This window comes from Akebia trifoliata, chromosome 1 (genome assembly GCF_017979445.1).
Source record: "Akebia trifoliata isolate Shusen 1 chromosome 1, ASM1797944v1, whole genome shotgun sequence".
Taxonomy (NCBI): domain Eukaryota; kingdom Viridiplantae; phylum Streptophyta; class Magnoliopsida; order Ranunculales; family Lardizabalaceae; genus Akebia; species Akebia trifoliata.
The window spans coordinates 31,544,560-31,570,716 of NC_141375.1; the positions used below are offsets into that span (position 1 = coordinate 31,544,560).

Sequence of the window (26,157 nt, forward strand, 5' to 3'; positions counted from 1 at the left end):
TTCGTAAAATTTAAAAGAAAATAAAAATTATAAAAAAAAAGTCAGACGAAGATAAATGTACGTAATTTTCGATACTCATTATTATAAATTTCTTTTTATAAGTTTATATGTGATTATAATTTTTTTTTCTTTTAATGGAGTCTAATTGATTTCAATATAAAGAGATCCATAATTGTGATTTTCGATTGGGATGGATGACACACCTTTGCCTTGGCACCGCCTTAAGTTCTTTTAGGAATAAGGTTAATTTGGCCAAGAAAATGAGATTTTTGAGGGTATAATAGGAAATTATAATTTTTTAGTTTTATAGTTTTAATTTTCATTATTCTTTTTTCCTTCTCTCGTTACTTTCTTTTCTTCTATCTATTAGTGTTAACTACGATGCTCTTTTTGCTTCTCCTCCGTTTTCTTTCGGTCTCTCTATTAACACGACACTCTCTTTTCCTTCTCATCTCTCTCTGTGCGTTCGGATCGGAAAGCGAAACCCTTCTTAGAAAACCCTAACTTTCTTCTCACAGATAATTTGATTTATTTATTAATCTCGCGCTCCGTAATTGATTCTCTCAACGATCCGATCCTTCGTAGAACAGAAAAGGAAGGAAATTTATAACCCTACTCTACTTCTTATGTTCTTCAATTCGATTCTTATAGATATTTCTCCTTGAATCGAAGTTCCAATTTTGATCGATTCTTGGTGGAGAATCGATCACTTTTTAGTCGAATTTTTTGTTTCTGGCAATGCTCTTCTTAGCTTAATTTAAGATGAAGTTTAAGAAGAAGAGGGTTTTGGAGACGGTATGTAGAATCTCGAATTCATCATTCAATTTTTTCTTTTCTTATTCTAATTTCGTGAATAGTTACCTATGAAGAATTTTTTTTTGTTAAAATTGGGTTTAATTCAAGCACGGAGTTTTTGATTTTTTGTTTTTGATTATTTACTCAGTTGTTGTTCTTAGCAAATAACTTTGATTTCTTAAGAAGCGAATCAGTTGAATATGTCATTGAATTTTACTGCATAAATCTGTACCTTGTTTAGTATTTTATTTATTATTTTTGTAATTTTGAAAGTTAGATATTGGCAACCCAACTTATCAAAAAAAGAAAGATATTGGCAGCACTGGAAAATGAAATCCAGCACATTTCAAAGTTTGAATTGCATGTCAATATTTATTTAAAGTAAAGAAATAAAAAATTGTGGTGGCCCTTTTCATTAATTTGCTTGTATTGCATGTTGAACCAGTCTTCCATTTTGAATTTTGGTTCGAACATTCAACATTAGCTCTTTTATGGTAAGCCCAGTTCAAATAAAGGAGTTATATTTACTTAAGTGGGAACCAATATATTTTCTGTTGGGTGTACAGTGTTTAGGTAGAGTTTAATTGAACTTTTGGGTATCTTCTACTATAAGAAATCCAAGGGTTTAGATGCATTTAGTGTGATGGGTAATCTTTTCAGGATGTGGTCAGTGAGTGTTCTTGGGATTGCTCTGCAATGTGACATCTTATAATATTGAGGCATTATGAATTTCAAATGAATTGTTCATGAGTGTATGATCCTGTCCCATACGCATCATATTGACCTGAAATGTATGGGAAAACATATTCTTCATTGTGATATTGTAATAGTTGATGGGTTCTTTGAATTCACTTCATTGTGATATGTACTGGGTGCTCATAAATTTTTGGACATCCATAATGTATTCTTTCTTCCAACTTAGCTAAGTTGGTAAGATGTGTGGAGTGTTGTTCCCACGTCCTAGGTTCAAATCCATTTGAACCCAAATTCATTTGCTAGCCACTAACTCATTATCTAAAGTTTGGCGTAAATTTAGATTTGATGATTTTGATCAAAACCTGTGACGTTCACATGCAATGTAAAGTGAATTTTCCGTTCACCCAAAGAAGTTAGTAACCTAATAGGGATTGTTCATGTGGGGACGATTCAGGGTTAGATTGTGCTTCTAGGACCACTATGAATGAACAAGAACATTCAAATTTAGCTAGACTGCCAGTTTTTTGGGTATGCAAATTTGAAAAAAATTAGCTAGAAAGAAGATAAGAGGTTCTAATAATTGTCTATACATTGAATGCTGTTGACTGAGGTTCTATTCAGCTTTCTATATAATCTCATGGTATTGTTGTTAGCATCCTTAACAGCCTGTTTGTGCAAGTGGATGTGGAGTAGTATTTCACTTAATTTTATTGGTAGAAAGATCAACAACAACAACAATGCCTTATCCCAAAGATTTGAGGTTATCTCAATGAATCTTGTTCCTCCATTCTACTCTATCTAGAGCCTAGTCTTTTGTTATTGAAAGTAAGTTCATATCTGCTTTCAATATCCCCATCCACATTCCTCGAGGTCTTCCTCTCGCTCTTTTAGGACCTTTAACTTGAATATTTCTTCTAATTGGGCCTGCAATTGGCCTTTGTTGAGCATGCCTCAGTCGATTTTCTCTTAGCCTATCAACTATTGGAGCTACCAATTTTTGTTTTCCAAATGATTTAATTTCTAATTTAATCCTTCATAATCTTTCCACTCATCCATTACAAAATTCTTTTAATTTGATTGGTATGCGTCTGTCACATAATACTTCCAAAAGCGTACCTCCACCTTACACTCCACACACTCGGCCATGGTTTTATTTATTCTAAAATTCTTCGACTCCAACATCCTATAATTTGAATCTTGTGTTGACTCCCTCTCTAGTCTTATCAACTTAAAATCGTCCAAAAATAACATACAACAAGGCATATACTATTGAATTTGAGCTGTTACTTCATCTTTAACTAGAGCAAACAAATATATAGACCCAACAAAAATCCTTGATATGGAGTATTAGTATTTTTGATGACTAGATAAATTTATTAAAGAAGGAAAAATGATGTTGATAGATCTTCCAATAAAGAAAGAGAACAAAAATACCAAGCTAGAACAATACATAACAAACACAGAAAAACATGTAAGGCTACATCCCTATGAGCCTCATAACAAACATGATATCACCTAAATAAAATGTCCTCAAAGAAAGTGCCTTGAAATTCTTTGAAGGATTTACACCAGAAGAAGAGAAACCCACTATACGCTGATAATCTCTTCTTGGATTGAGCTCTATTTTTTTTCCCAATAATTTGGTCAATGAGTAATATGTCAATTTGAACAAGTCAAGAAGACGATGCATTGTGTTTGGAATGGATGGGAATTATTTGTAGAGATGCTTATAAATGATTTCTCTCTCTCTCTTTTTGTTGACAAGTATAAGATTTTATTAAAGAAAAAAGGGAGGCAAGGCCGAGTTGGTCCCTAAACAAGAAGCAAAAACAAAGATACAAGAGAAGAGAGAAGCACAAGAAAAGCTACAAACAAGCCAACCCCCAACAATACTACTTGTGACAAAGCTCGTCTCACTTAAAAACAAAATCTTCAAAGAAGACCCCAACAGAGTTTTTACTCTGTCTGCTCCACTAGAATAATAAGCCCAAAATCTCCACGGTGAGGCCGTGAAGAGTTTTTTCCTTTCCTTGGAAAACCCTTCCATTCCTCTCTTTCCAGATCCCCCAACTCACTGAAAAGGCTGGGGCAGCCCATAGAAACCTCTTTCTTTTGGAGAACACGTTAAAGGACGAAGCAATGAAAAGAGAGAAATAGAATTGGGGAACACCCAATCCATGTGAAAGAGAGGCAGAAAGTAAGACCAAAGGAAAGAGTAATAAATGATTACTCTTTTCTTTATGTGCAGCTTATCACATATAAGCATTCATTGCTGCATTTTTATTGGAATGTAAATGATTAACAAATGTATCCTTTCCATTCTTAAGTGTGCTGAGAGATGCTTAATTTTGTAATTGTAGCATCTATTTTCAGACATAAGTTTTGGAGAATGGTTACAAATTTGATGTTCTTTACAGTTCCATTTATGTATTAAATTTTACTTATCAATTTTTTTTTTATGTATTGAATTTTATTAACTGTTTCATCCAAGTTTGCTTTCCCTTATTTTTTTCGTTCAAGTGTAGGTTCAGAGATAGTAATTTGTGATTCGGGCGTCATCATTTATCTTAGAACTATAATAACTAATAATTTTTTCTTGGATTTCAGCCGCCAAAAATTAGATCTTTTATCAATAGCGTTATTGCTGTTCCGCTTGAGAGTATAGATGAACCCCTAAGAGCATTTGTTTGGGAGTTCGATAAGGTAGATTCTAAATTTGACCTATTTTATGAAAGGTGAAACATAATTTGATCAATTCTTATTTCATGTTTCTTTGGCACAGGGAGATTTTCATCACTGGGTTGATCTTTTTAATCATTTTGATTCGTTCTTTGAGAAACACATAAAGTCGAGAAAGGATTTGCAGGTTGAGGATAACTTTTTGGCAGCCGATCCTCCCTTCCCAAGAGAAGCTGTTCTTCAAATTCTCCATGTCATCAGGATTATCTTGGAGAATTGTACAAACAAGCATTTTTATAGTTCTTATGAAGTACGTGTTGTATTGTTAAGAAGTTGGCTATTTTCGGTGATTTATGCTTAGAACAGTATTTTTTTATATACTAACTTTCTTAGTTACTAATGTAGATACATTACGTGTTCTCCTTGCTACTTCTGTTACATTACAAGTTTCTTTGTTCAATGTATATTTTTTTTAACAGCTATCAAAATTTTTTTTAAAGCTCAGAAAAGATTTATTGTTTACCTCCATCTTAGTCTTGGTAGCCATTCTTATGTGTTTTTTCAAACCTTATGTCAATGCAGCACCATCTTTCGTCTTTGCTTGCTTCCACTGATGCGGATGTGGTTGAGGCGAGTCTACAGACTTTGGCTGCATTCTCGAAGAAAACATCTGGGAAGTGCTCTATACGAGATGCTTCTTTGAACCCAAAGTTATTTGCTTTTTCACAAGGTTGGGGAAGCAAGGAAGAAGGCCTTGGATTAATTGCATGCTCTGTACCGAATGCATGTGATTCAGTCGCATATGAGTTTGGTTGCTCAGTCCATTTTGAATTCTATGCGTTAAATGCTTCATCAAAAGAGGCCACTACCGTATCGTCGTCAAACCATGGTTTACAAGTCATTCATTTGCCTAACATCAACACATGTGAAGAGAGTGATCTCGAGCTTCTGAATAAGCTGGTGACAGAATACCAAGTCCCTCCTGGTTTGAGGTTTTCTCTTTTGACAAGATTGCGGTTAGCAAGGGCTTTTGGGTCTCTACCTGCCCGACATCAGTATCTATGTATCCGTCTCTATGCCTTTGTAATACTTGTTCAGGCAAGCCATGACGCTGATGATTTGGCTGTTTTTTTTAATAATGAGCCCGAGTTCGTTAATGAACTGGTATCCTTATTAAGCTACGAAGACGCAGTTCCTGAAAAAATTCGTATTCTGGGTATTCTATCATTGGTTGCTCTTTGCCAAGATCGGTCCCGCCAGGCAACAGTCTTAACTGCTGTGACATCTGGTGGGCACCATGCAATTCTACCCAGTCTCATGCAGAAGACTATTGAATCTATCACCAGTGGTTCCTTAAAATGGTCTGTTGTTTTTGCGGAATCTCTCTTGTCGCTGGTCACTGTTTTGGTTTCGTCCTCTTCTGGTTGCTCGGCTTTGCGGGAAGCAGGATTTATACCTACTCTTCTTCCCATTCTTAAAGATACAGATTCCCAACATTTACACTTGGTCAGTACTGCGGTTCGTGTTCTGGGAGATTTTATGGACTATAGTAACCCTGCTGCTGCATTGTTCAGAGATTTAGGTGGATTGGATGACACCATTGCACGTTTGAAGATAGAAGTTTCTTATGTAGAGGAAGGCTTAAAGAAAAATGACGAAGACTCTCAATGTAGTAAGAAGGGCAAAGAAGTAATTCTGGGTTCCTCTGGTGAGCTAGAGAATATACAGCCTCCTTACTCTGAATCGCTGGTTGTTTATCACAGGCGGTTACTGATGAAAGCTTTACTCCGTGCTATATCGCTTGGAACCTATGCCCCTGGAAGCAGTGCTCGCATATATGGTTCAGAAGAGAGTTTATTGCCTCATTGTTTGTCTATCATTTTCAGAAGAACAAAAGAACTTGGTGGCAGGGTATTCTCGCTTGCAGCAACTCTCATGAGTGATCTCATCCACAAAGATCCTACTTGTTTTAATGTTTTAGATGCTGCTGATCTGCCTTCTGCCTTCCTGGACGCTATAATGGGTGGAATTCCTTGCTCTGCGGAAGCACTGAAATGCATACCACAGTGTTTGGACGCATTGTGCTTGAACAATAAAGGCCTCCAGGCTGTGAAGGATCGTGATGCCTTGAGGTGCTTCGTGAGAGTATTTACTTCCAGAACATACTTACGTACCATTAGTGGTGATATTCCAGGATCCTTGTCTTCTGGTTTGGATGAACTGATGCGCCATGCTTCCTCATTGCGTGGTCCAGGAGTGGAGATGCTGATTGAGATCATGAATACCATTTCGAAGATTGGACATGGGATTGAAGCCTCGCCTTCCTCAGCCACTGATTCTGTTTGTTCTTCATTTCCTGTTCCAATGGAAACTGATGCAGAAGAGATGAATTTAATTTCGTCCGATGATGGGGAATCGTCTTCCAAGATGGAAAGTTCTGAGCAGACAATCGAGGCGTCTTCTGAAGGTTCTTTGGTCAATGTTGAGTCTTTCCTTCCTGAATGTTTAACCAATTCTGCTCGTCTCCTTGAAACCATTCTTCAAAATGCTGAGACATGCCGCATGTTTATTGAGAAGAAGGGAATTGAAGCTGTTCTGCAGTTGTTCACTTTGCCGCTAATGCCTCTTTCTGTTTCGGTTGGGCAGAGTTTATCTGTTGCTTTTAAGAATTTCTCACCTCAGCATTCGGCTACGCTTGCTCAGGCAGTATGCACATTTTTGAGAGAACATCTGAGGTCAACAAATGAATTGTTGATTTCGGTCAAAGGGTCACAGCTTTCTGAGCTGGAATCTGGAAGGCAAATGGAGGTCTTGAGATGTCTTTCTAGTCTTGAAGGTCTTCTGTCTTTTTCCTGTTTTCTATTGAAGGGGTCCACTAGCATGGTATCAGAGTTGGGCACTGCAGAAGCTGATGTTTTAAAGGATCTTGGGGGGACTTACAAAGAAATATTATGGCAAATTTCTTTATCCAGTGATTCCAAGGTGGAAGAGACTAGGGACAATCAAGAAGCTGAAACCGCAGATGCTACCGTAACTGGAACTGCTGGAAGTGATGGTGATGCAAACATTGTTTCAACGGAAAGATACATGAATCCTGTTTCAGTAAGAAATGTTACTCAATCCCTCTGGAGTGGAGAGCAAGAATTCCTGTCGATGGTTCGTTCTGGTGAAACTGTACATCGTCATGGTCGGCTTGGATTGACAAGGATGCGGAGTGGAAGGACTGGTCGACCGATGGAGGCTCCGAACCTTGATTTAGAAGATTCTGCAAATGTATTAGAGAATTCCTCTCTCCAAGATGCAAAAACGAAAAGCCCTGATGTTATTGTCTTGGAAAATCTGAATAAGCTTGCATTTTCCATGCGTTCTTTCTATGTGACTCTGGTTAAGGGATTCACAAGTCCAAATCGTCGTAGAGCTGATTCTGGTTCATTGAGTTCTACTTCTAAGAGCCTTGCCACTGCTTTGTCTAAAATCTTTCATGAGGCTCTTAGTTTCTCGAGACATTGTACCTCTCCTGCCCTTGAAATTTCACCGTCAGTTAAGTGCCGCTATCTTGGTCTGGTTGTGGATGACATGGGGGCGCTCACTTTTGATAGCAGACGACGTGCATGCAATGCAGTCATCGTGAATAACTTTTATGTCCATGGAACCTTCAAGGAACTTTTGACCACATTCGAGGCTACAAGCCTATTGCTTTGGACCTTTAATCAACAGAAGGCTGTTGAAGGAAACACTCACAATTTGTGGTTGCTTGATACGTTACAGAGCTATTGCCGTATGCTGGAGTATTTTGTTAATTCTGCTTTACTTTTGTCTCCGAACTCTTCATCTCAAGCTCAGCTTCTTGTTCAGCCTGCTGCAGCTGGACTGTCACTTGGGTTGTTTCCTGTTCCGAGAGATCCCGAAGCATTTGTTCGTTTGTTGCAGTCTCAGGTTCTGGATGTCATCCTTTCCATATGGAATCATCCTATGTTTCCGAGTTGCAGCTCGGCTTTCATCATTTCTATGGTTTCTCTTGTTACTCATATATACTCTGGTGTGGGAGATGTAAAGCGGGCACGCAGTGGTATGGCTGGAAATGCAGCCCAACGGTTCCAAGAACCCCCTCCTGATGAAGGTTCTATTGCTACTATAGTTTCGATGGGTTTCACTCGAGCCAGAGCAGAGGAAGCACTGAGACGGGTACAAACAAACAGTGTCGAGATGGCCCTGGAGTGGTTGTTTAGCCATGCTGAAGATCCTGTTCAGGAAGAGGATGAGCTGGCTCGGGCCCTTGCCTTATCGCTGGGGAACTCATCAGAAACCTCTAAAGAAGATAATGGTGATAAGATTAATGATGTACCAACAGAAGAAAGAGGGACACAGGCACCTCCAGTTGATGATATTCTTGCTTCATCAATGATGTTGTTTCAAAATAATGATTCAATGACTTTCTCGCTTACAGATTTGCTTGTGACGCTTTGCAATCGCAACAAAGGAGAAGATCGTCCAAGAGTTGTCTCCTTTCTAGTTCAGCAGTTAAAGCTCTGTCCATCAGATTTCTCGAACGACACACGTGCACTGTGCACAATATCACATATTTTGGCTCTACTTCTCTCTGAAGATAGCAGTACACGAGAAATTGCTGCAGAGAAAGGTATTGTCTCTGCTGCAATAGATATCTTGATGAACTTCAAGGCAAGAAACGAGTCAGGAGAGGAGGTTCCAGTTCCAAAATGTATTAGTGCTTTACTTCTTATCCTGGATAACATGTTGCAATCCAAACCCAAAGTTTCTCCTGAAGGTACTGAAGGAATTCTCTCTGAATCTAGAACCGACTCCCTTCCAGCATCAGTTGCAGAGCAGAAATCTGCTTCAGATGCTACTAATGAAAAAGAATCTGGGAACCCATTTGAGAATATATTAGGGAAGTCTACTGGTTACATGACGGATGAGGAGTGTCAAAGGGCAGTTGCAGTTGCTTGCGAGTTTATAAAACAGCATGTCCCTTCTGTGGTCATGCAAGCTGTTTTGCGATTATGTGCCCACTTGACAAAAACACATGCTATAGCCATTCAATTCCTTGAAAATGGAGGTTTGGCTGCTCTTTTTAGTTTTCCAAGGAGGAGTTTTTTCCCTGGGTATGACAGTGTGGCATCTGCTATTATCCGTCACCTGCTTGAAGATCCTCAAACCCTTCAAATGGCTATGGAGTTGGAAATTCGACAAACTCTCACTGGCATTCTTAGCCGTCATGGTGGTCGTCGTTCTCCTCGGTCATTTTTGACATCCATGGCTCCTGTTATCTCCAGAGATCCGGTTATCTTCATGAAGGCCGCAGCTTCAGTTTGTCAGTTGGAGTCCTCAGGAGGGAGGATGAATGTTGTGTTATCTAAGGAAAAAGAGAAGGAAAAGTCAAAAGTATCTGGTATTGAAGTTGGCGTCTCTTCTAATGAGTGTATCCGGATAACTGAAAATAAACAACAAGATGGGGCGGTTAAATGTTCTAAAGGACACAAAAAGGTTCCTGCAAATCTCACCCAAGTAATTGACCAGCTTTTGGAAATAGTAATGAGCTTCCCATCTTCAATAAGGCAGGAAGAATGTACTAATTCTTCAATTCCTATGGAAATAGATGAACCTGCTACAAGGAAAAAGGGTAAGTCAAAAGTAGATGACGTGAAGAAGATGGAGATTGATAGCATCTCCGAAAGATCAGCATGGGTCGCAAAGGTCACTTTTGTCCTCAAATTGATGAGTGATATTCTTCTCATGTATGGACATGGAGTAGGGGTTATTTTCAGACGGGATTTGGAGACTTGCCAAGCCAGGGGATTGAGTCAAGTAGATGGAGTTGGACATGGAGGGATACTGTATCATATTTTGCATAGGCTACTTCCATTATCTTCGGATAAAACGGCCGAAGTGGCTGATGAATGGAGAGACAAGTTGTCTGAAAAAGCTTCATGGTTTTTGGTAGTGCTATCTGGTCGTTCTAGTGAAGGACGTAGACGTGTCATTGGTGAAATTGTGCAAGCCTTGTCTTCATTCTTAAACATGGAGAGCAATTCCTCCAAGAATACTTTATTGCCAAACAAAAAAATTCTAGCTTTTGCTGATTTGGTCAATTCTATTTTGTCAAAAAATTCATCATTTAGCACCTTACCTGGTCCTGGTTGCTCACCGGACATAGCAAAGACCATGATAGATGGAGGGATGATTCAGGCTTTAACTAGTATTCTTGAGGTGATTGACTTGGACCATCCTGACGCTCCAAAAGTTGTGAATCTCATACTCAAGGCTTTGGAGAGCCTAACAAGGGCTGCTAATGCTGGCGAGCAAGTTTTCAATTTGGACAAGAAGAAATCAATGGTTAGTAATGGAAGAGCTGAGGAACAAGCTAACACATTTTCTACCAGTGAAGTTGAGGGGAACGAACACAACAGGAGCAGTCAGCATGAGGGCACCGATGCACCGCAAACAGAACCACAACAAATTCAGGCAACTTCTCACAATGAAGGGGATCCTGATGTAGATGCAAATCAAAATCAGTCTATGGAGCAAGATATGAGAATAGATGTGGAAGAGACCATGATTTCTAACTCAACTATGGAACATGGGGTGGAGTTATTGCGTGAGGAAATGGAAGACGGTAGTGGATTACGGAATGCAGATGCAGTTGAGGTGACCTTTCGAGTTGAGCATAGAACAGATAATGACATGGGTATTGAAGATGATGCAGACATGGGGGATGATGGTGAAGATGATGATGGAGATGAAGAAGAAGATGAGGATGGGGATATAGCGGAAGACGGTGCTGGACTGGTGGCTCTAGCTGATACTGATGTGGAGGACCATGATGATAATGGGCTGGGGGACGAGTACAATGATGAAATGATTGATGAAGAAGATGATGATGATGATGATGATTTCCATGGGAGCCGTGTTATAGAAGTAAGGTGGAGGGAAGGCCTGGATGGTTTAGATCATTTGCAGGTTCTTGGGCGACCAGGAGCTGCAGGTGGTCTCGTTGATGTTGCAGCAGATCCCTTTCAGGGGATAAGTGGGGATGAAATATTTGGTTTTCGGAGGCCTTCAGTTGAACGACGCCGTCAAACTGCTAATAGGACTTTTCTTGAGCGATCTGGTCTCGATGGAAGTGGTTTTCAGCATCCACTCCTCCAAAGACCCTCTCAATCTGGGGATCCAGTTGTTTCAATGTGGCCCTCGGCTGCCAGAGATTTGGAAGCTCTGCCTGTTGGAAATTTTGATGCAAGTCACTTACATATGTTTGATGATCCTATTTTTCCATCTGAACATGCATCAGCTTCTCTCTTTGGTGACCGTTTGGTTACTGCAGCGCCACCAGCTTTGATTGATTTTTCATCAGGCATGGACCCCTTGAATTTGGTGGGGCGGAGAGGGCCAGGTGATGGTCGGTGGACTGATGATGGTCAACCTCAGGCAAGTGATCAAGCTTCTGCCATTGCACAGGCAGTAGAGGAACAGTTCATATCTCAGCTGCGTAATGTGTCTGCTGCCAACAGTTCTCCCATTCAGAGGTCGTCGGAGAACGCAGTACCACAGGAGAACCCCCAATTAGATGTTCCTGAGTCAAATGTTAATAATCAACCACCGATGTCAGGTGATAACATAGAAAGTCAACAACATGAAGCCCAGAATCAAGAACTTGGTACCGAATCCGCACAACATCAGGATAATCAAACGGTTGAAAGTGATTCATATATTCCCCAATCATCCCATGAACAGGTCAATGTGGAGTCTGTTACCGGAGAACAAGATGAAGGTTTACAAGTTCAAGAACCTATGTCCACACATCCATATGAGTTGAACAATAGACCAAATGAGAATGTAAGCATGGAAATTGGTGAGGGACATGGCATTCGCAGTGGACAGTTAGAGACTATCCCTGAGTTTGCAACTAACTTGCAAGGTGTGGATGCTCAGAGTCAAGGTGGTTCTTCTGTGCTTGCAAATCTCCATGATTCAGAGCTTTGTGATGGATCTTCAAGAACGGATAGCCAGTCTAGTAATTATGCACGTGTGAATTCTTGTTCAGAAATGCCTGATGCCGGCATTGGTCATGCTTCTTCAATTCATGTAAGTGTTGATGTCGATATGGATGGTGCAGACACTGAAGGAAATCAAGCTGAATATCCTGTACCTGTTTCTGATGATGGTGCTGGCGAGCCATCCACTGAGCTGAACACTGTAATTGCTCAAGATGCTAGTCAGGCTGATCAAACTAGTATTAATAATGAGGCCTCTAGTGCTAATACCATTGACCCAACTTTCTTGGAGGCCCTCCCTGAAGATCTGCGTGCTGAAGTAATAGCTTCCCAGCAAACCCGGCCTGTTCAAGCTGCAGCTTATGCACCACCTCCAGCAGAAGATATTGACCCTGAGTTCTTAGCTGCTCTTCCTCCAGATATCCAAGCTGAAGTTTTGGCTCAACAACGGGTGCAAAGGGTTGTACAGTCTCAACAAGCCGAAGGACAACCGGTTGACATGGATAATGCTTCAATCATAGCTACCTTTCCTGCGGATCTGCGTGAAGAGGTTTGTATTTTGCATTCTGCCTTTTAATTACTTCCTTGTTGAGTTTTAATGATCTTGTCTTCTTTTTCTTCTGGTCCAGGTTCTTTTGACTTCTTCTGAAGCAGTTCTATCAGCACTACCTTCGTCATTACTTGCCGAAGCTCAGATGCTCCGGGATAGAGCAATGAGCCACTTTCAGGCTCGCAGCCTTTTTGGAAGCAGCCACAGGTTTAGTGGAAGGACGAATAGTCTTGGATTTGATAGGCAGACAGTGATGGACCGAGGCATTGGAGTTACAATAGGTCGGAGGGCAGTTTCTGCCATTTCAGACAGCTTAAAAGTGAAGGAAATTGAGGGCACTGCTCTTTTGGATGCAAATGCTTTGAAAGCATTGATTCGGCTTCTGCGGTTAGCGCAGGTAACTGTCTTAAAATTGTGCATTGTATTATTACCTTTTTAGTTCATTAGTTTCTAACATGGTTACCTTTGGTTCTTTTCTTCTTCCTTTTTTTTCATTTGCATGGGAAGCCCCTTGGAAAAGGCCTTCTTCAAAGATTGTTGTTGAACCTATGCGCACATAGTTTTACAAGGGCCGTTCTTCTTCGCATTTTGCTTGATATGATTAAACCTGAAGCTGAAGGTTTTGTCGGTGAAGCAGCAACAGTTACTCCACAGAGGCTATATGGATGTCAGTGGAATGTTGTCTATGGTCGATCACAGCTGTTAGATGGTACTATTTTTGTCTGATTAACCACTATTCACTTTGTAGTTTCTTTATTCTCAAATATTCTGTAGCTTTGATTTTCATTGTTTTTATGAAGGTCTTCCACCCCTGGTGTCGCGTCGTATTCTTGAGATTTTGACATATCTAGCCACAAATCATTCGGCAGTTGCAGATATCCTTTTCTTTTTTGATCCCTCAATGATCCCTGAGTCTCTAAGTTTAAAACCTTCAGAAGCCAAGGGGAAAGGGAAAGAGAAAATATTGGAAGGAATGGTTTCGTCAAGCCCCCTAGAAACCTCTGAAGGGAATATACCCCTAATATTATTCCTGAAGCTCTTGAGTCAACCACTATTTTTGCGGAGTAATGCTCATCTTGAACAGGTATTGGTAGGAATATGTTGAAAGATAGCTGTTTTAATAGCCTTGTAAAATAATCTCTTTTCAATTCTTGTTCTAATTCTATTTGCGCAGGTTATCAGGTTGCTTCAAGTGGTTGTATGTACTGCTGCTTTAAAGGTGGAGTGTCAGCTTGCTGCAGCTGATATCCCAAGGCTACCAGTCAATGAGGAATCAACTGATATTCAAAAGGATCCTCCTATAACTAAACCAGAATCCAATCAGGAGTTAGATAAAAATACAAGCACTGAGGTATCCACATCGGATGAGAAGAGAACTGTGAATCCATATGATATATTCTTGCAGCTCCCTCAGTCCGACTTGCGCAACCTGTGCAGCCTTCTTGCTCATGAGGGGTAATTTTCATCAACTATTCTTAGCTTTGAATGCCGTCAGTAATTAAACACACTCTTTTATAACTAATCAGGATTACTGATTAAACTTTTTATCATCAGGCTTTCAGATGAAGTCTATTTGCTTGCGGCTGAGGTATTGAAGAAATTGGCCTTCATTGCCGCCCCTCATCGGAAGTTCTTTACTTCAGAGTTGGCAGCTTTAGCTCATGGTTTGACCAGTTCAGCTGTGGGTGAGCTTGTTACTTTGAAGAGTACTCACATGCTTGGGCTGAGTGCTGGTTCCATGGCCGGGGCTGCATTTTTACGTGTTCTTCAAGCACTTAGTACACTCACTTCACCTATTGTTAATGCTGATAAGGGCCAAGAAACTGATGTGGAGGTGAAGGAAGAAGAGCAAAACATTATGTGGAAGTTAAATGTGGCACTTGATCCATTGTGGCAAGAATTGAGTGACTGTATAAGCACAACTGAGACAAAACTGGGGCAGAGCTCCTCTCCTATCTCAAATCGAAATGCCAGGAACCATGGAGGAGGGGCCTCTTCTCCGATTCCACCTCTTCCTCCTGGCACACAGCGCCTCTTGCCATATATTGAGGCTTTCTTTCTTTTGTGTGAGAAGCTTCAAGCAAACTATTCCATTGTGCCGCAAGATTTTGTCAATGTTACTGCAAGAGAAGTCAAATTGTCTGCTGGGAGTTTGTCTGAATCATCTGGGATATGTGGTGGGCCTGTCCAGAGACGACCTGATGCTGCTATGACATTTGCGAGATTTGCTGAGAAGCACAGGCGTCTTTTGAATGCTTTCATCACACAGAATCCAAGTTTGCTGGAGAAATCACTTTCTATGATGCTGAAAGCACCGAAGCTTATTGATTTTGACAACAAGAGGGCATATTTCCGGTCAAGAATCAGGCAACAACATGAGCAACACACTTCTGCCCCACTGCGCATTAGTGTTCGTCGTGCATATGTTTTAGAGGATTCCTATAATCAGTTAAGGATGCGCCCCAATCAGGACTTGAAGGGACGTTTAACTGTGCAGTTTCAAGGTGAAGAGGGTATTGATGCTGGTGGTCTCACAAGAGAATGGTATCAGTTGCTGTCTAGGGTCATATTTGATAAGGGAGCTTTGCTTTTCACCACTGTGGGGAGCAATTCAACATTCCAACCAAACCCCAATTCTGTGTACCAAACTGAGCATCTTTCTTACTTCAAATTTGCTGGTCGTGTGGTAAATAAATCTCTCTGGATCTTTTTTTTTTTTTTTTGCATTTTAGAGCTGGGATCTTTATTTTGTTATATATATATATATATATATATATATATATATATATATATATATATATATATATATATATATATATTTTTTTTTTTTTTGTTTTTGTTTTTGTTTTCAAGCTTTGTTTTCTTCTGTTATGATTCCTTTTACAGGTTGCCAAGGCACTCTTTGACGGCCAACTTTTAGATGTCTACTTCACTCGCTCCTTCTACAAGCACATTCTCGGTGCAAAGGTGACATACCATGATATAGAGGCTGTTGATCCTGATTACTACAAGAACTTGAAGTGGATGCTGGAGGTTAGTGTCTTTGTCTACGATAGATTGATATTATGTTTCTTTCCGTACATCTTGCAAGTAGTCTTGTTTAGAAAAGTGACACATTTTTTCTTTACAGAATGATGTGAGTGACATACCTGATTTGACATTTAGCATGGATCCTGATGAGGAGAAGCAGATCCTTTACGAGAAAACTGAGGTATGAATATTCCAAATTCTATACTAAGCCTTTTTTGTTTTCTCTTCAAGATTGCCCATTGGTGCATTATCATCATCCATGCCTTATGATTTATGGAGCTACATCTTCTTTCAAGGCATGCATGGTCAGTTCTTACTACCTCAATTTACTCCATTTTCAGCCAACTTGAACCCATGCCAAAAAAGAAAAAAAAAAAATTTAGCCCAAGCACTCCTTACTGTTAAGTCATTTAGCTACTTTATATCTACTTTGTAAAACTTCTGAAGTTCTTTTCCTTCATGTGATCTTATATTCAGCTTCTTGCCATGAATTATTTTAGTTGTTCGATTGATTTCCTTTTAGCCTCATACTTGGGACTTATTCTTTGTCGTTTCCTACTTCTGAAAAAGGTTACGGACTATGAGCTTATACCTGGTGGAAGAAATGTCAGGGTCACTGAAGAAACAAAGCATGAATATGTAGATCTTGTGGCTGAACACATCTTGACAAATGCTATCCGCCCTCAAATTAATTCCTTTCTAGAAGGTTTTAATGAATTGGTGCCACGAGAGCTTATTTCAATTTTCAATGATAAAGAGCTCGAGCTTCTTATAAGTGGGCTTCCAGAAATTGACCGTGAGTTGGCTTTGCCCTGCATATTTTATGGATACTGTATACTCAGTATGTTGATTTTATTTTTATTTTTTTAATTTTTTAATGCTGTCTTTGTCTTTGTCTTTGCAGTGGATGATCTAAAGGCCAATACTGAGTATACTGGCTACACAGCTGCATCTGGTATTGTTCAATGGTTCTGGGAGGTTGTCAAAGCATTCAGCAAGGAGGACTCAGCTAGATTTCTTCAGTTTGTTACTGGAACATCAAAGGTAAACATGATGGCTTAAGTATCACTCTCACAAATATCTCCAATATTTTTGAAAATCTGCTGATATGTTTTAGATTTTGATGAAAAATGTACTAAATCTTTCCTTTTTTCTAGTGAGAAAGCTAGAGAAACTTGTTTATGACAATATATTTGATACCTGACAATCAATTGATTGTTTATTTTGTTATTACTATGTACATGATTATATCCAATTAATAGTATAATTATCTCTAGTATGATATGTTAAGTCTTCTAAATCTTTGGTGATTTTCTCTTCTGTCCTTTTTATTTGAATTTAATTATTATTTTTCAATAATTTCCTATGTTTTCTCTAGAAAACCCGTGATAAATTAAAAATGATTTAAATCTCCCAATAAAACATGGCTTTAGACTGAATTGGGTGGAGGAACATGGATCATTCAGCTGACCTATAAATTTTTGGAATGAAACTTTGATGATGATGACATCGAATGAATTTCTGTTGGATTTTCTGATATTTGGTGAAAATATGCCGTGCCTTCCATGGCCTAAGATATTGAAGTCCTGAGAGCAGGTGCAAATCTATTTAAGGATAAACAAACACATTACTGCTCTGTTGTGGTAGTTCTCCTGTTTGAGGTTTTCAAACCCAGGTCTAAGATATTTGCATATAGGGTGTAGTTTTCTCTGACCAGTTTTAACTTGGTTTTGAGTTTCATATATGATAAATGCACACGTGCAGACAATTTTTGTTTGTGTGTATATTTTATCCTTTTTACCGACAGTTTCAGATATATTGTGAGTATTTACATTGTTTGAGTTCGGTATAATGAACCCAAGTTCTCAAGATAGGATCATGAGCAAAATAAACAAGATAGCGGCTGCGCATGCAAGCTACTGAAACAACTTTTACTTCGATGTGGGTTTTAGGTACCCTTGGAGGGTTTTAAAGCATTACAAGGTATCTCTGGCCCTCAACGTTTTCAGATTCACAAGGCATATGGAGCTCCGGAGAGGTTGCCGTCTGCTCATACCTGGTTAGTGTTAAAGATGATTTGATTAATCATTTTCAAGAAAATCCATTCTTGATCTTATTGTAGACTCCTAATCCGAAGGCTGTGTACTTATTAACATCTAACGGTCTTTTTCTGTTTATATCTTCAGCTTCAACCAAATAGATCTTCCTGAGTATCCCTCAAAGGAACAGCTTCAAGATCGCTTGCTGCTCGCTATTCACGAAGCTAGCGAAGGTTTTGGCTTTGGTTGACCAAGTTTCCTCACTATGATTTTATGCCTGTGAGGCCGGCCTGCAATCTCGTTTGGGGTTGCCATGTATAGGTTAGCTACAGATTTGCATTTCTTTCAAGTATCTTTTTTTTTTTACCAATTAGTTCCAGAGCGCCCAATTCTACTACATATAGGAGACACAGTATTAGTATATTAGGAGATAATTTATATTTACTGTTCACATTATTTTTTGGGGTGGTTCCCCTTCTGTCCTATATTTTTCATTTTCAAAATTTTGTAATCTCTTCAAATAATTCTGATTACATGTTACATCTCTCTCTCTCTCTCTCTCTCTACCTCCCCGCCTTGTCGTATTGCTAGCTAATGATTTAATCAATAGTTTAGAATTTTTAATTTCAAATCAACAATTCAAAAGGTTAAGAATGTCAGAATGAATTGGTCTTTATGAGATTTGTGCATTATATTTTCGGAACATAAGATATCCCTCCGTGAGCATAGACGATGATATAGGGTTAACCTCATGATTGATCTTGAAATGTTCTTTCTAGACATGGTTTTTAAACTTGTCCGAGACCAAGACGTATCGCCCGAGTTAACTCGGTATCAGAGCTGAACGAGACCAACTCACAAAGTGAATTTTTTGACCGAGTTTTACATCCCATGTACAATTTTTTGAGTTATCTCACGAGACGTCTCAAACATATCGAAAACTCGTCCGAGACGACTCGGTATCGGAGTTGAACGAGACGAGACGCGATACCGAGTTTAAAAACCATGTTTCTAGACCCTTAGAGTCCTTGATCTAAAATTTAGGTTACTGAATTGGATCCCGTTTTGAAGTTTGCATTTACATCACTTTACCAAATTAGATGCATTTGCTTAGGATAAGAAATTTTCTTTCCGGCCTGGTTGAGATGGCTACAGATATGAGTTTCTTAGGGATCGATAAAAAAAAAAAAAAATACATAAATTTTCCTAAGGATTATAATTTTTTGTTTTCCAACTACACTCAAATTTCAGAAACACATTTGGTGTTAGATTCCAGATTTTATTTTGTATTTTTTATAATCGCTCTAAATTTAAATTCAACTTCGGTAACGAGTTTACTTCCCCAGATGGCAAACGAGGCCTTAGTGGAATATATGAGGAGTGGTCGACACGTTTTAAGAGAGACGAGACGAAAATAATAGAATAATAATAAGCCAAATAAAAGCCGCTAAGGTCATTTTCAACACAACTCCTGTCCTTACAGCAAGACGTCTTTGGACACCATCCTGTCCAACGAAGTCAGTTTAGAACGACTACATCAAGTGTGCAGATGACGATACGTCATTTAGGTAAATAAACATCAATCCTTTGTTGTTGTTGTTGGAACACGTGTCGACTATGAGCGTTTTTTTTTTAATGTTTTCTCCTGAGAAGAAGTAAAACACTAACCTTACATGTAAAACAGTTCCCTTAGTAAAATTTTAAGTTTTAATAAGAGTCATTTTGCTCAAATGCTTACCACATTGGTAATCCAACACCACAGCCCTTTAGATTTTATGAAAAATTCAGATGAAAAGAAAAATACATTTTTTTGGTTTCATCTAAGCTTTTTTTTAACCCCAACGGAACTGCCAAATTTTAAATTAAAATTTTAACTATGAAAAATTAAAAATATTAATATATTTTTTGAAAATTCATAAAATTTTGTCCTCTTGCAATCCTACGAGGTCAATCATGATACCCTTAGTTAGTGATGAAATTTTACCAAGTAAGGCTGGTCAGACTCTAAAAATAATTAGCATTTCTTTTTTAATGTTTTCTTATGAGTTCAACAAACCTTACTATATTAGCAAGGATTTCACCCTCACCAAAAACATCACCGGATGCTTAAGGATTGTAAAGGATAAAATTATATGAATTTTGAATTTATTTTTTAAAAGAAATTATTTTTCATTATTGAATTTCAATTTTAAGTTTAGGAGTAATGTGAAAGTTTGATAGCCTTCCATTTTCAAAATTAAGGATCAAACTCGATTTTATTTTTTTTTAGAATTATTTTTTTTGGATATGAGTTTTTCAAAGAAACTTAGAATGTTGTGGTGTTGGATTTTTGATGTCGTACCATTTGAGTAAAACGACCTTAGTAATTCTTAAGATCTCACCAAGTTAGTAAAAGGAAAATGTTTTTCTTTTTTTAATAGAAAAAGTTAGGGTATGTTTGGTAACACTTTTTGAAGTTAAAAGTCTGAAATCTGTTTTTTAAAATCTAAAATCTTATTTTAAAAAAATTATTTATTTATCATTTTTAAAAAATTTTGGTTACATAACATGTTATGTATAATGAAATCATCTACACATTTTATTTCGATTTCTAACACATCAAACATCTTAAAAGTATTGTTTTCAATTTAAATTTATACTTGAGAAATTATATTTCAACAAAGTAATACTCAAACAATAAATAACTATTTATTTTCTAGTTGAAAAATATAAGATTTTCGAACACGAAATGAGAGAAAGGGGAGAGACTTTAATAACACAATTGTAGAGGAAAGAGAGGTAAAAAAGTTAAAAATAAGAATTTTAGGATTCATATAAAGAAATAATGAGTGATAAAAATCAAGGTTTTGAGGAAAATATCTTAAGAATATAAAAAAAATTAGATTTCAGAAGTTTCGTCCAACATTCCTCCATCGTTGGTTTAAAATTTCTGAATTTTAATTCTAAAGTCTGAAATCTGAATCAAAACAAACGAAAATAAGTCTTCTAAAGTCTGAATTTTAAAAGTGGAGCACCTCCGTTCAGACTTCAGAAGTGTTACCAAACACACACTTAGCATCATACTCGAAGTCTCGAACTCGATTATGTCCGTACCGTCAGTCCCGGGAAATGATGACCAATGTAGACTGTACCCAGCTGGCTTAACGGTAACGGGACGGGTTTTCGAAACGGCGTTGAAAAGGTGGGCCTCACCACCATGTTCACATGGAGCTGCCCAACTCACTCTATATTCTATAAAGATAAACACGTCTCTCGTTTTATTAATTTTTTAATATTGATAAATACAAATATAATTCTGAGTCACGCTGTGTTGCAGGGGATACCATTTTTGAGGAAATCTCTTTCAAGAATTCATGTCGGTAAGAAAACTGCAAAAATCCTGGATTGTAAAATTGTTATTTGATTTTTTGTCATTTTGTATGTTAATTTCGGCACTGGAATTGATCGATTAGATGAAGGTTTCTTTGATTTTGATGTTGATTTAGGTTTATCGGCGAATGGTTTGTGGTTTTCCTTGAATTTCTTCTTATTTAGGAGTTTTGATTAATTTGATTGGGAATTCTATATATCACCTTCTGATTCGATTTGCAGAGCGAGTCGTTTTGCAGTGTTGTTTTTCTAGATTTTGTTTGCAAGGTGGGTTTTTTTTTTTAATTTTAAATTTCCTATCAAACTGGATCAAAATATTTGGGATTGTTTTGCAGCCGGTTTCTTGTTATTTTATAATTTTGGTTGATTTTGATTTATTTGCATTTCGTTGGATTCTACTAAGGATGAAATAATGCATTCTATCTATAGATTTTTGGCGCTTTTGACCCTTCTGTTGTTATTGTTTCTCTTTTCCGAGGTTCTTTGATTTTTCTGTAAGTTTGTGATTCAATTTCAGTTCTAATCAAGGGTTCTTTGATTTTTGATATATATTTTTAAATATACTATTTTCTTGTAGCTTATTAATTATGCATGCTTTGGTGAATGGCTTTCGTTTTAATGCAAATTTTTTTATTTTAAATTTTAAATCCAGCTTTATGATGTGCCTATTAAGTCTTTTAATGTTCATGTGAAAATGGGTATTGCTCATCATGTATAATTTACTATAAGTTTCTTTCTTTTTTCTGACCATTCATGCTTCAGAACTATGTAGCTTAAGGAAGATTTTTTTTTTCTTCTTGTCTGATGTACCTATGGGGGTGTCTATGTTTTTTATGCTTGTATGATAGACTGTTTACAATTGAGTGAAGAGTGATTCTATGGTAGAAAATAATGATCTCTCCCCCGAAAACCATTTATTCCTCTTTCCAAATCCCCCAACCAATGCGTAAGAGTAATTGTGGCTTGCCGAAATCTTTGAAACCCAAAAGTATTCGGCACCCATCTTCTAGTGATTGGAAATCCAACTGGATTCAATAGAGATGCCAGTTGTGGGTCTATTGTTATTGCCCACACATGAATGAGCATCGCCACACCCATCTGCCCTCCCCTTTTAGAGTTTGGTGTATCTAATTTACCGATATTTGTGTTGCAATGGGATTTGGGACACATACCTGTAGCTCATGTTTCTGATAAAAAAAAATTTAATCCGACTTTTTTGGTTGTCTTTCATCATCAAAGCATTCTCCCAATATTTGGGATGGGTTGAGTTAGGTTGGGAGTCAACTCAACCCAGTCCGAGCATTGGAGAAATCAGCCCAAGCCAACTTGAAATTGGGTTTGCACTGCTTTACTCAAGCTATAAATTGAGTTGGTGAGGTTGGTTGAAAGAGAGAGATACGAAGTGGGGAGGAGTGGAAAGAGGAAAGAAGGTGAAGATGGGAAAGTGGAAGATAGAAGAGCGGGACAGAGGGGACAGATGAGATGAAACAGTGACGATAGGGGAAACGTAAGAAAGGAATATGAACGTAGGTGAGGAGGGAGGAGGAAGAAAAGATTGAGAGCATACCGGAATGAACGTCCATTTTCTAGTTTGTTGTGAATGGCAAGGGATGTCCAGTGACCATAGCTGGTAAGTTGGTAGAAAATAGGAAGTAGTAGAAGGAGAAAAGGATCGAAACCCTACAACTTTTTTCCCTTCTTGGTTTTGATAACTACTATATATATGGTATACGTTCTGAGGTGTTGATCACTGGTATGCATAGCCATATATCTTTTAGCAGTCAAGTTCGGATTAGGGGAGCTCTCACCTCGAGTCCAAACTGGCCTTTTTATCGGGTACAAAAATTCTAACCTAAGCCTGACACAGTAACCATAATTCAAGACCAATCCCTAGCCGAGTTCATGTTGATCTTATCAGGCTCGGGTTGGACATACCCAAGCCCTTAGGTTGGGCTTAATGAAGCTTGTTTCTCTTATGTTCAAGTTTTGGAGATGAGCGAGTTTTGTCTGAGGACCAGGGCTTGATCAACCTGTGGATTGCAATTCACACTAGATCATACTTGTCTTTGGTAGTCTCGCATTAGTCAATTGTGTTTTGGTTTTATCGTCCTGGTCAAGTTATTAAATTTCAATTTTGGTGAGTTCATTTAGTCTGGAAGTGGTAATATTTCGATCAGTCTGGAAATTAAAACAATTTTTGGAAATGATACAAATATTGACGAAATTTTCATTGACCATGTAGGAAATGATAAAATAGGCATCATTAAGTCATCAAAATACAATAAACAAGCATATGAAGTGTGGAATTGAAGATCAACAACATTTTGCTATACATAATGGGCCTGTTGTACCTTTGGTCAAAACAAAACATAGACTTTGCGGGGATCACTTTTGAAGACTTCGTTTTTAGATGGAACTCTTTTTGCGATCATTGACTTTTTATTTTCCTTGTTCTGCTACTTTTTAGAGGTCATCTCGGCCTCCCTGTATTTTGTTCCCCTTTTATTAATATATTACACTTATAAAAAATAAAAAAAAGTGTTTAGAGATTGACTGTGAAAAAAATCATACTTTACATAGAAATAAGAATAATAATGTTGCGTTAACCACATACAACTTAATATGTAAAATACTGAACTGAAAAAACTATTAAGGATTGCATTCTTGTGTTATTATATATCTTTTATTTCTTGAATAAGTATGAATAAGTTGTGAATGTATCTAACTAATTAAAACATTGTTTATTGTGTGCATGCTTATATGCTTTTAGAATACATTAAAATAAGATAAAAAGATTACTAACTAATCATAATTCATTTATACTAACAGATTTATGTTGTATGCAATTTTTTATTAGTAGATACTATGTGCAATATACAAGTTCTCTCTAAAAGCAATAATAAGTTTTTTCAAAAAGGAATATTTCGGTCGAAGTTTAATATTGATCGAAATATTGCATTTTTATACCTAAAATTTGATAATTTCGATTAAAATTCACCATTCATCAAAATATTTCGCAAAATGAATAGTGATGTCCACCGAAATCTATACAAAAAGAAACTAGGGGTTAAATTTCATGTTGGAACTTGTGGAAATGGAAATATTTTGGTATATTTTGTAGACATATGTCAAAATATAATACTATGGTCCTAGTTGATTCGATTGTATTACACTGGATCAAACTTGCCTTAGGTTAACTCAGCATGTCTGGTTATTTTGGGTGTCAACAGCCCTAAAAACCTTAAAAAGTGACCTTTTCTTCTTAGCTTGGGTCTGTGTTATTCTAGTCAATTTGATCTCAGTTCCAGATTATCAAAATTCCAAGACTCAGACTATGAACCATGCTTATCAAGCTTTGGCAACTCTGTGTTTTAGAATGTTAATATGTTCTAACATGGATGCAGTTTTAGGTGCTGAAGGTACCAGTGTCTGCAAGTACACCATTAAGTACCAATTACAATTTCATGGCTAGCATTAACTTCAACTGTTCGGTACCATCGTAAGGATCTTCAATTGTCGTGCTCATCACAAATTCCTTGTGTGGATGTAATATTTTAAGGGATGATGGCATTCTATGTTGACATAATTCTTTATGACACTGGATCTTAACTGCAGCTGGGATCCATCCATCCATTAGTTTCTCCGTTATAGGAGATCATCTGGTTCATGAATCACCTGTTTTGATTGATCACTTCTATCCGATAGATGGATTTTGTTCTTGAACGTCACTCTTTTTCATATTCTGCCCTGCTAAGTGCAATTGGTCAGATGGTTAGGATTGTCTTATGTTTTGGCATAGTGTGGGGTTCACAATTGGACCCCTGGATCTGAGTATGTGCCCCCTGTTAAGGGGAGATCCTGTAGCATTTCGAAGGTAATTTCATGACATACACTTCGTCCACAATATTGTGTTTTATATTTACGGAAATAGAACCGGAACCCCTTCATTGATTTTTTTTATAAATACAGATATTGTATTTATTTGAATCTCTGGTTGCTGGTCTGCCTCAAGTGGCTATCTGAACATATATAGTTTTTTTTTTTTTTAACAGGATAAAGGCCGTCCTTTGCCGAAGTTTGGTGAATGGGATGTCAATGATCCTGCTTCAGCTGAGGGATTTACTGTGATCTTCAACAAGGCTAGGGATGAGAAAAAGACGGGCACCAAGCCCGAGTCTCCAGGAAAGGTTGACCTAACTTATAAACATGTAGCTGATTCTGGCAAATCCCAGTCCGTAAGTAGCTACTTTTTGCTTGTTCACTCGTTTAGTTTGGTCTGCTTTAAACATTGTGTCATGTGCACATAAGACGAATCAGACTTACCAAATGGTGGGTCATCCCATATTAGAGATCCTTACCCAAGATTTAGCCCAGTTGTATTATTTTTTCTACCCATCCAAAATGAGCAAAGTACAATTGGTTGTATCATTCAATTGGTTTTCATGCATGCATGAACTCCTGTGTTCTAATGTGGGATAATGTCTGATATGCAGAAGAAATGGTTTTGCTGTGTGCAACCTGCTTATGCGGAGTCTTGATATGGAGCTCTGAACTTGTAAGAAGACTCTGGGCTCCCTCATATTTTCCAGAAGGGTGGAACTGTAATTAGAAAGCTGTGATGGGTCCTGTGTAATTTGTTTGGTGTGCTGTGAACTGGGTTGATGAGAAAGGTGGGTTTGGGTAAGCGGAGGAAAGAATACTAACTGAATTATTTGTATTTAAACATATTGTTGGGTTTTGGGTGTCATCGTAATGAGCTCAGCTTCCTTCCTCTGCTGTTAGAGGAGTCTTTGGTTTGTGACAAATATCTGAAATTTGTGAATTATTGGAGTGACTTGGTTTTCCCATATGTACATATGGAGTGTGAAATTGCCATCCCCTTCACTTGCTTTTTAAAACTTATGCACCATTCTACACAATCGTGCTTATCAGCCCATCAATCTTAAATTTGATTGACCAAAGACTTCAGTTGGTTTAGATTTTATGA

At 37.9% G+C, this 26,157-nt stretch overlaps 2 protein-coding genes across 4 annotated transcripts; both read left to right on the plus strand.

Annotated features, from left to right (window-relative positions):
- Positions 1-358: 358 nt before the first annotated feature.
- Positions 359-18,347, plus strand: LOC147411759 (E3 ubiquitin-protein ligase UPL1-like). Its single transcript, XM_086452102.1, has 15 exons — positions 359-795; positions 4,099-4,194; positions 4,274-4,480; positions 4,753-12,732; positions 12,812-13,129; positions 13,240-13,441; positions 13,533-13,816; positions 13,907-14,187; positions 14,287-15,418; positions 15,619-15,765; positions 15,863-15,943; positions 16,333-16,558; positions 16,667-16,806; positions 17,715-17,821; positions 17,949-18,347. Exons 1-15 carry the CDS (start codon positions 763-765, stop codon positions 18,049-18,051), a joined length of 11,337 nt encoding a protein of 3,778 aa, XP_086308228.1. The 5' UTR covers positions 359-762; the 3' UTR covers positions 18,052-18,347.
- A 2,654-nt stretch (positions 18,348-21,001) lies between these two features.
- NOI (RPM1-interacting protein 4 (RIN4) family protein) lies at positions 21,002-26,023 on the plus strand. 3 transcript variants are annotated; one of them, XM_086452136.1, is made up of 4 exons: positions 21,284-21,301; positions 21,393-21,437; positions 25,223-25,405; positions 25,664-26,023. In XM_086452136.1, the coding sequence occupies exons 1-4, from the start codon at positions 21,299-21,301 to the stop codon at positions 25,706-25,708; spliced, it is 276 nt and encodes a 91-aa protein (XP_086308262.1). In that variant the 5' UTR covers positions 21,284-21,298; the 3' UTR covers positions 25,709-26,023. The 3 variants fall into 3 exon arrangements, with proteins under 3 accessions (XP_086308268.1, XP_086308275.1, XP_086308262.1); XM_086452142.1 differs by lacking the exons at positions 21,284-21,301; positions 21,393-21,437 and adding an exon at positions 21,002-21,160; XM_086452149.1 differs by lacking the exon at positions 21,393-21,437 and having other exon boundaries at positions 21,280-21,301.
- Positions 26,024-26,157: the final 134 nt, after the last annotated feature.